Source organism: Poecilia formosa, unplaced genomic scaffold (assembly GCF_000485575.1).
Source record: "Poecilia formosa unplaced genomic scaffold, Poecilia_formosa-5.1.2 Scaffold179, whole genome shotgun sequence".
Classification (NCBI taxonomy): Eukaryota; Metazoa; Chordata; class Actinopteri; order Cyprinodontiformes; family Poeciliidae; genus Poecilia; species Poecilia formosa.
Window position 1 is genome coordinate 1,099,076 of NW_006800118.1, and position 10,680 is coordinate 1,109,755.

Consider the following 10,680-nt stretch of genomic DNA (forward strand, 5'->3'; position numbering starts at 1 on the left):
AAAAGCATTTCATGAAATTGATTATTGAGGCTGCAGGTTAAAGGCCAAGTAAATATAGTGAAGCTTAATTTCACCAATTAGGAGCAGAGCCCTGGAAAGAGCCTATCTTGACCAGGTAACCTGGACTTTGCCTTTAATCTGCTTGCTCCCATCTTATCCTCTTAACTTTGCGTCTCTGCGTGTGTGTGTGTGCGCGCGCGTGTGCGTGTGTTGGAGTTGGAGAGAGTGAGTGACACAATCGTGGTTCATGACTCTTTCCAGAACAAGATGGTAAAGCTTGACTCATGACTGAGCTTAGCAGTGGGAGTCGTCTGCTTGCTAGCCTACTGTCACGGTATAGTCAAGGTGTTGGGAGTCTCAGCCTTCCCTGCAGGATGGTGTAGTTTCTGTTAGAGTATTTTTTTATTTTTTGTGCTGAGTTAATTTTGCTACACGCAGGCTGTGGCAACACCTGTCCAAGGATGTTTTCTGGATAATGGTATGGTATCTCTGCTGCCACTCTGAGAGAGTTGCACCCGTAGGTGGGTATCACACCTTCAGGGTTTCTTTTTTCTGTTGGAAACCTGTTTGTGTTGTCAGTTAAATGGCTTTTATGCCTAAAACCATCTCACACTTTGAACTGGAGTCAGTTATGTTTTTGAGATTTATGTAATCTTTTGTTCCTAGATGAGAAGAATCTTGCTCTTGCATTCTAAGTTTGGCCTTTCTTCAGTTACACAGTTACTGCAAAAGCTTCTTACAATGTGCTTCCTCAGTATATCATCATCTCAGGTTTACATAATTGATGGAATTGTTGCTCTGATGCTCAGTGTGTCTTTTGAGTGTTGAAGGTAGCACGAGTTCAAACCCTTGGGTCAGTTGCTAATGTGTTACAGATACGTCAGCACCTGCCAACATAGGTAAACAGACTGATTCTGCACAGAGATGCATTGATAGAGTTTTTAAGTTGATTTCTGATCTCCATCTTTGTAAAGTTTTTATCAGCAGATAGAAGTTTTGGAAAAAGTTTGAGGAACAAGATTAAAAATATGTTCTCTAACTTTGGTCTTATGAACTATCATTAATTAATTAATCAAATTAGTTGGAGAGAGAACAGTTAGTGTAAATCAGGTATTCATTATTTTAAACCAAAGACAGAATGATTTGGAGTTAACAGTCCATCAGCATGCCTAGCTTTTCCAAAACAGCTTTCTCCTTGTGTAGATTCCAGAAAATGAGATTTCCCAAAAGCTGCCAACATTTCCGTGTACAGCATATTCCACAACAGACGGGGATAAAGAGTTTTAAATGTCTTATGATGCAAAATTGTCGTTTTGTGCATTTTTGTACTTCCATTTGGGTCTCTACTACTTCTAGAGCACTAAAAATAAACACCACACCCTTGAGCCATTTAAAAAATCTCCCGATTATTAAGTCAGCAATCCCAGGAAAGCCCAACTCCTTCCAATAATGAAGTGGAGCTCTGCCCACTTCATTATTGGAAGACATTTACGTTTGGTCAGCTGGTTTTACAGCTGTATGTGCCATACAATTGCCACTGCTGCCTCGAACCTGGTTGTCTCATTATTGGGAAAATAATTTCATGCAAAAAGTAATGAACATTTTGGTATAGCCCATGGATCTATCCTAACCTGTTCAATGCAATATAAATGGTCCCTTTCAAGTGATGAAATTGAATAACGATGGTACGCCATTGAGCCTTCCTGTTATGTGCCAAATTCCTGCTCTCTTTGACCTCTCCATGTCACTACATGTCATAGAAACTGTGTTTATTTAAAAGGCTTTATACATCTCCCTTACACTGAAAATGGCAAGCTTTGAGTCATGCTCCCACAGTGACAACCTCCACACCGAAGAGTGCTATTGTTATTGTCGTTCTAACGAGCGCTACTGTAAACTGCTAATCTACATCTTTAAAAGTGTATTGTTTGTTTGCGCAACGTCTGAAAGTCTGAATGTTTTTGACAGATTTAGTGGTGTAGTATGCTGGTGACTGTAAGGGTAGGCAAGGCAGCTCCATTGGAAGGATGAGGAATTTTATTGATTTGCCATCAGATGTTTCAGAATAACAATCCAACAGTGATGTTATGATTCCTGTCTTCCAGCCGAAAAGGCTGTCAAATTGGGAAAAACACTGCCCTCACCACAGAAGGCCTTTCTGCTTTTTGCTTGTTTTATGATTATCTCCAAGGAGGAACTAATGTTTTGTTTTTGCTGTGGCTGCAACACCCAACTGAGCTTTGAGACTGGGATGTGTCTTCTCCCTGCCTCGGTCCATAACCCTCAATAATTTATCAGTCTTTCATCCATTTGTCTATGTTAGCTCAGTATAGCTCCCTGAACATTCTACTGGAGGAGCATTGATTTTGCTCCTCTTAGTTTGTTTCAGTCGGTCCTTTAGAACCAGCAGGAACTGCTACAGTAAATAGGCATGCTGAAAGCCTATTTCTCAGAGTGTGCTGGGCCAACTGTCCTGATGCTTACCTCCAAAACTCAGAATCTGTACCACAGGTACAGGGAACTGTCTGCTCTTCACGAATCTGCTTCGTTCTGCCATCCTCATTGAAGCTCCGACCAACAGTTGTTAAAAACAAGCCTTTCTTAAGATTGATTTTATTGCCAGTCTGTTCTACCAAGAACTGACTGTAATTTGATTGCATGTCTGTATTTTGACACCTGTCATGCCAACAGCTACTGTATCTGGCTACTTGCTGAATCCTATTAGCTTAATCTGAGGATTAGCATGTTGACAGGGAGTGACTAGTCCATCGAGCCTGGCAGAGCTTCATACAATGCTCTCTTTGTCTGAGCAGTCAGAGTATTCCCTCCATTGTCTACTTCCCTCCCACACAGTTTGATGATTATTTCCTTTAAAGCTGCAGTAGATAACTTTTATAAAAAAAAAATGTTTTCATATTTGTTAAAACTATCACTATTTTGTAACAATAACATGAGACAGATAATCTGTGAAAAGATCAAGCTCCTCTGCCTTCTCTCAGTGTTCCTACTGCCATCTGCATGTACTTTCAATCCAGAATGTTCTTTTTTATTTTTAAACTGTTATGCTGTATGGCTGCAAAACATGATACCTCTCCCACATACTTAGGCACACTGTACACATTCGGTGGACCGTGCACTGTCCTTGGTCTGTTGAAACTTCATAGTCAAGTGTAAAAATTGCCTAGATTTCTCATGACAAATTCCTTCATTTCCCACAATCCTAATGGATACTAGCAAGTTGGTTGAACTAGTTGGGCGGCTAGCCCCGTTTCCTTTCTACCAGAGCAGCCACCACACAACTGGTGCTGCTCAGAGAGCGGCAGTCACGCTATGCATTTTAGTATAGCGTGTTGACTGTGGACATTATCAGCTTGATGTTGCAAACAAAACAATTCAATGTAAATACAGTTTCTTGTCAAGCAGTTTAAAAAACCCAGCAATTGCAGCAACTCTGACAGCTCGGTGGAAAATCAATAAAATAAAAAACTATATTCTCACCCACAACTCGAATAATCCAGATTTCAGGTCCTGGAATAGGTGAAGTATAGCTTGATGCCAGTTACTGCAGAACAACTTCAGGGAGTGGATTCTGTGGCATAATGGTTCAGGGTCGCTTTGGAATGAAAAACAAAACCACACACAAATAGGCTGGTGGTCATAATGTTATGCTTGATTAGTAAACACAATTTATGTTCTTTTAGAGGAAGGATTCTTTCACCGTGAAACTTTCATGTCAGTTTACCGAGACCAGACCAAAAACCCTCAGTCATTACCTTGATAAATAATGAGATTTGTTTAAGTATAAAACAGGCTTTAATGCTGACTTGTAAAAAATGTTACTAGTCATACAAATGAAACGGATACAGAGTGACATTCACCATACAGCGCTGGACTCCACTCAGCTCACCTCAGGGCTGACACCAAGTGAAGCAAAGATTGTAGTGCAAGTTCTGCTTTTATCTTCTCCTCATTCTGCTCCCTAAATAAAAAAAGTTTTGTTTATGTGTGACTGTCGCCATTTTTATATGTCACGGTTATGTAAGCATGCAGCAGTGTGTGTGTAGTGCATAAAGAGATAGAGAAATGACACAGAATCATATATCCATTACACACCTACGTTGTAAATGTTTGCAGAACCACCTGACTTGTTTGGTCTAACCCAAACCCAAGTACATAGAACTGTTTGTGGCAAAAAACCTAAGAAAAGGTTACATTCTAAATTCCTCTTTTGGCAAGTAAAAGTCTCTGCATTCTGGAAATTATTTTCTCATCTCTAGAGCCATCTTAAAGTTCATCCTAGCAGATGAGTTTTGTGGACTCGGTACTTGTCTTGCTTTAAGAAAAGTGCTTAGTGTGAACTCAATAGAACAAGACATTACTTTGCAAACCTTTGTAAATGTACACAGAACCTTGTACATCATTTAGTCACCCTTTTGTGTGTTTTAGGATTTTGGTTCTGCTTGTTTCAAGGATCTGTTCTGCTGCATTATGGAGAATGGATATGTCAGCAGGGAATTATGGTTTTCTGTTTTTAAAAAAAAAGGAGTTTCAAGTTTATTTGAAGAGCACATTTCAGCAACAAAGCAAGAATTACAGATAATACGTTGTCAGTAACAGTTTGATTTCTGATGTGTTTGACCTTTGTTCCCTTCCTAGTGATGACACTGTCCTATTAGATGTTTTTAATTTTTTTTACCACTAAATAAAATGAGCTCTCTGCTTTTAGACGTTCATATTGTTCCCAAGGACAAACTGTGTTTTCCTCCACGAGGATAAAACTGGAACTGTTTCGCTGCTTTAGTTTAAACTACACTTTTTCTTTTGATGCCAGTAGGAGCATACAAAGTACCATCTAATATAAATGTAGTTAACATATCATTGTACAGAAATGGTTAAATGTTCACTCACAGTTTCTACCTTTACCTGTCATAGGTTTCATTTCGTTAGACTAAGGCTGTGAATCTGTTGTTTTGAGCTCAATCAGCCACCATTCCTTTGGAAGACATTGAGAAACTCTTTGATTTTTGAAGCTGGAGTTACATTGTCCTGCAGTGTATATTTAGAACTGTAATCCATGTTTTACCTGTTTGATCTTGTCCTGCAGTGGAGGAGTCAGACATAATAGACTTGGAGAAGCGCTACTGGCTGCTCAAAGCCCAGTCCAGAACCGGCCGCTTTGACTTGGAAACCTTTGTCCCGTTGGTGTCTCCTCCCATCCATGCCTCACTGAGTGAAGGTAGGTCCTATCTTCGCTGATACAGGTCTCCATGCTATGAAAACATATTTAATAGAAACATGCAATCTTTAAAAAAGATTAGAAAGTGTGGTTAAGCATGAAAACGGACATGGAAAAATCTGCATCTTAGCAGACTTTATGCCCTGAACAGTGGTCTTGGACTTTGCATCCATCCATCATGCCCAACCCCACCCCATTCATCCACCCTAAATCTGTCATCTTGCCCCTGCACTACATCTGTCTCACCAGACAACACCCAGCCAGTGACATGTTGGTCAAACCCCACCCACTTACCAACACATCTTACATCACTAACCCCACCCACCTGACTGTCCATCACACAACACAAACCCACCCGTCCTGCTGTTGTCTGTCACACCCATAGACTCCATCTATATACATACCTGCAGTATATCCAAATTGAGCCTGTCATTCTATACTTTAAAAACTGGATTCAGAATTCTGGAAATATGTGTGTGGAAAGTGGGACCAATCTTCCGTCTGGGGAATCTTAGAAATCCATGTCAAACATGTAAACACATCAAACCTTAACTGACATGGGCAGTTTGATAGCTTATACTGTCCTTAATTGGTGTCAAGGTTTGAACCCTGCTTGTTGAACTCTTTGGAATTTTAAATCAAACTTTGTGAAATCATTAGTATGGTTTTCAGGTTTCAGGGTTTGGAACCAAGTGAATCAATGCTTGATGGAACCAGTGACATGGACGTGTTGCTTTTCTTTCCACAGGAGTCTCTGCTTTTACTTTGGAGTCATTTGTGATCTTTGGTTTACAAACTCTGAATCTTAATGAGCTCACATGCAATTAGCCCAGAATGGTTTCTCCAGCCCCTTCTCTTCCCTCTGCACTGTTTGCTCTTTATTACTGCATCCAAACATAATTTCTTTTCTTCATGCTGTGTTTCAGGCCTGTTTCACGCCTTTGATGAAAATCGGGACAATCACATCGACTTTAAAGAGATCTCTTGTGGACTCTCAGCTTGCTGTAGGGGGCCTGTTGCTGAAAGGCAGAAATGTAAGCCATGCTATGGTTTTAACTGCTTATAGATAAATGAACCCTCCTTGTGGTTTTCCATAATAACAGGCTTCCTGTCATAAGACCTGGAGGGCTTTCTCCTGTGTGGCTCTAACATGTAGCCTCAAATCAACTTTTTGATTGATTTGGATGCAGAAAAAGTCATATCAAGATATTAGCTACATTATAAAATTAATTAGTTTTATTTCTCTCTTCAGTTTGCTTCAAAGTGTTTGATGTGGACCGTGATGGGGTCCTGTCTCGAGATGAGCTCCATGAGATGGTTGTTGCCTTGCTGGAGGTGTGGAAGGACAATCGCACAGACACAATCCCTGTGAGTTCACCCTCAGGCTGAGAGAGCATTCATTTCCTGCTATGAACACATGATTCAGTGCAAAACAGCCCAACAGTTTTGGTTTGAGTGGAATTATGGAGGCAAATATAGAAGAGGCTGATCTTCTGCATTTGAAAGTATTTACTAAAGGTTGACTTGTCCATTTGATTGACTGGTATTTGGAAATAACAGTAAAATCCGTATACTTTAGAGACACACTACATTTAGGTTTGATCACAGAATGTTTAGTGTTTGTTATTAAAATATGTATTATTTGGAGTGTTTTGTGGTAGAATAGCTTGTAGCCTTAGTAATATATGTGGTAATAAAGGCAGGTGCTTCCTGTCTTGTAGTTGTCTGATTCTCTCATTTGTGTTTTTAAGCTAAAAAAAAAAGACATGAACATATGTGAGTTTAAGAAGAAGAAAGAACAATTTGAAATATTTTATTTGAGTGGAAATGCAGCAGATCAGCAGATTCAGGGTTCCTGTATAATCCTGGAACTTCTGGGAATAAAATGACAATATGTAGTTTGCATAAATGATCATTTTTCAGATCTGGAAAAGTAAGGATCAAAGAAAAATAGTTAAGCAACAGCTTATATACTTTATTCTTTATTCTGTTCTGTAATAGAAAACAAATGTCTGAAAAATGAAGTATAGATTTATACTTAACTTTTAGATTAAATGTTCAAACATAGATTGACATTTATATTGCATCGTTTATTTGTGTTGCCTCTTTAGTGTATTGGTTTTTAGGCTGATGAGTTAAGAGTGACAGCTACATGTGCTTTCATTCAATCTGGGTTTTGAACTTGACTTGTGATTCTGGTCTAAATCCCAAACAAAATCATTGAAACTTAATTTAACATGTTTAAACATGTAAAAAATGAGATCACAAAGTGAGCTTTAAAGAATCTATATTGAAGGTAAGACAATCCTGACCTGGGTGGACAAGTGTTATAGATTTTCATTGGATATTAGAAAGTCATACACTTTACCAAACAGTCCCATGCCAACTTCAGTATTGTGTTTTATGATTTGTGGAACATAAACATAGTAAATCCTACCTACTGTTGATGTGGTCAGATAGATTTTTTATAACCCAACATTTTTAGAAAAGGTACAGAAAAAAAGTCTAGAACTTCAAGTCTTATGAATGTTTGGAAATGGAAAGTATGTGGGGACCCTGCACATGAACTGAATGAAAATAATTCCATGTCAGCCTGCAGAATGTTCCCCAGCAGATTTGAGAGCTGAGCTTAGTTCTGGTTTCTCCTGTCTCCCACTGACATGTTGATGCTGTCGCAGGAGCTGCACAGCAGTGTCTCAGACATAGTGGAGGAAATTGTGAAGATGCACGACACGACCAAGGTGAGACACCGGGGTGCTCTTCTTCACACGCATTTCCAAAAGCCTTTTTCCTAAGATCTAAGATACGATCTGTTTCAATGTGAAATTAAATAACAAATTTAAATAAGTAGTAAAGCAAACATAGAACATTTATTTGAAAAATTTTCATGAACAAAACATTAAATTGTCAGATCAATTTCAGAATTTTGTAGATTAATAATGGCTCTTTTTCTTTGTTTAAAACAGCAAATATGTTTGTTTACCACCAGAAAATAATGTAAACCAAAGTCACTCTGTTTACAGCCTTTTCTCCATCTTCCATAAATACTGGCAACTCCACATATTGCCTCTTAGGTAGCATGTACTATCTGTATTATTAAATTTTAATGCCAGCCTTTATCATTGTTGATGACATTTTCTGTTTCTTGACAAATTTTTGAAATTGTTTGTTTTATTACTCAGCAGTAGGTGATGATGCAGTTAAGATGTTTCCCAAATGATTGTGTTTTTTCAGTTTTCCATTCTTGTGTATAAAACAGGAAGTCTTGCTTTAATTAAGTGTTTTTTGTTGGAAACATGCAGTTCTAGATCCACATCGACAGAGGTCATTTTCTTAAACTTTCTCACATCCAGAGATGTAGAGTGACTGAGGTGTTAGCTAGCACTGTGGGATAGTTTACTGTACATTATTAAGGCTATCCAGGCCAAATATCAGAAATACAGATGGCAACCCATTGTAGACCTGTTTAACAGTTCAGTTATAATCTGGAGTTTGAAACAGTTAACAGACAGATGGAACCTCAGGCTGCCTCAGCTGAATTCTCTGTTCCTCTAAAATTTTGCATCAGTTTTTGTGATTGTTGCGACATAAAATTACAAATTTTGTAGGACCATTTTCAAAATGGTTTCATTTTTATGCCAAGAATGTCATATTGGACAATAAAGCTAAGATTAACTGTATACACATTCACCCTTTCATTATCCAACACACTTATCCTTGTGGGACTGTGAGGGTGCTGGGGTACACATGGACAGGTTGCCCATATACACACTAAAAGCAAATCCTACAGAACATCTCAGAATGGTTTTTGCAAAAATAAAATGTTACTGTTTAGCATCCCATATGCTTTCATCTTGCAGACTTCGGTTTCAAGAGATAATGTGAAACAAGAAGTTAAATTAGAAGGAGGCTAACTTGACTATTACGTCACGTTGCAGTAACTGGTACAAAAAGAAGGAAATACAGAAAACGTTAAGCTGATTAGTCATTTGTGGAAAAGTTGTGATTACTGGCAAAAAGTATAAGACTATGCAAAATAAGTGCATTTGCATTAATTGTTGCAATCGGAACATTGGAACTTCCTGGAGGGACTAATAAGTGGCACCGTACCTGAAATCAGACCAGCACGTCACACACATGGTAACCAGGTGGAGTGAAATCTAAAGAGCTTTGTGAGGTGTCAGAGCACTCTGCGATCAGACGGTGCAGTATGCTGACCTGTGTGTCGTTTGGCTCTTACACAGTTGGGTCACTTGACCCTTGAAGACTACCAGATCTGGAGCGTGAAGAGCGCTTTGGCCAATGAGTTCCTGAACCTGCTTTTCCAGGTTGGTACCCCGGCATGCTGCTGTGGCACCATACAGCTGCTGGAAGCGCAACAGCATTCATTTATGATTATGTCGACGTGTTTGACTTATCCCAGGTTTGCCACATAGTGCTGGGCCTCAGACCTGCCACTCCTGAAGAGGAAGGGCAGATAATCAGGTAACCTGCCTCTTTACCTGATTTTTCTTTTTCTGTTTCCAGATGGTATGTGCTTAAATCTGATGAGAGTGTGTGTGTGTGTGTGTGTGTGTGTGCGTGTGCGTGTGCATGCGTGTGCGTGCGTGCGTGTGCGTGCGTGCGTCTGCCTGTATGCAGGGGGTGGTTAGAAAGGGAGAGCAGACATGGGCTGCAGCAGGGCCAGAGCTGGTTCCTGATTTCCATGCTGTGGTGGCAGCAGTGGAAGGACTACGTTAAATATGTGAGTAAAGCAGAAGAAATGAAGCACCATTGTGCATAAAATAATAGCATCAATTTCATACAAAACATTGTCAACATTAAATATTTGTTCTGTAAATCAAAAAGTATATTCTGCCCCAGGTTTAGTCTCATACCAGGTGAAATCATGTCACTATTATAAAGATAAAACATCTTCCTGCTGTTTGTAAATAGCACAACAGAATCAGAGCAGTCTGTGAAAATGGTTCATTGTTCCTTAATAATTTTAAAAAGTTACTTGATTATTATTTTTTTTACATCCAGATGACCATAGAAGAATCTAAAGGGAGGATGGAAAAGAGCTCTTTCCAAACTTCATTCCCAATCATGATATTTAAAATGGGATATGCTTTATGTTCTCCATATTGCAAAGGTTACTGTAACCATGGTGACACCTTTTTGTCACTTCAGAGATTCAGTGACCAGTGTAACCAGCAGTATGTTCTGGAGATGGACTCTGATTTTCAAGCAACAGCAGGAACACATTTTGCCTTTCAATCTGCCTCTGTCACATACTGAATGAGATGCTGACATGTTCTTATATACGGTGCATTCCCTGACTAAAAAACCCAAGGTTTTGGTATTCAACTAGCTAGTTACCATGTTTCCCCAATAGTAAGACACCCCCGATTGTAAGACGTATCGGGAGTTTCAGGGGGGTCGGCTAATATAAGCCGTACCCC

At 39.3% G+C, this 10,680-nt stretch overlaps 1 protein-coding gene across 3 annotated transcripts in view; it reads left to right on the forward strand.

Moving 5' to 3' along the window:
• Positions 1 to 10,680, forward strand: part of usp32 (ubiquitin specific peptidase 32) — a 69,622-nt gene that overhangs the window by 34,957 nt on the left and 23,985 nt on the right. For 2 of the 3 annotated variants that reach the window (XM_007565563.2, XM_007565564.2), the window contains exons 6-12: positions 5,105 to 5,236; positions 6,163 to 6,270; positions 6,489 to 6,604; positions 7,915 to 7,977; positions 9,481 to 9,564; positions 9,660 to 9,721; positions 9,878 to 9,980. In XM_007565563.2, the coding sequence (XP_007565625.1) occupies positions 5,105 to 5,236; positions 6,163 to 6,270; positions 6,489 to 6,604; positions 7,915 to 7,977; positions 9,481 to 9,564; positions 9,660 to 9,721; positions 9,878 to 9,980 (668 nt within the window). Of the gene's footprint in view, positions 1 to 323; positions 522 to 5,104; positions 5,237 to 6,162; positions 6,271 to 6,488; positions 6,605 to 7,914; positions 7,978 to 9,480; positions 9,565 to 9,659; positions 9,722 to 9,877; positions 9,981 to 10,680 lie in introns of those variants that run through there. The other variant, XM_016678306.1, reaches the window with a different exon arrangement.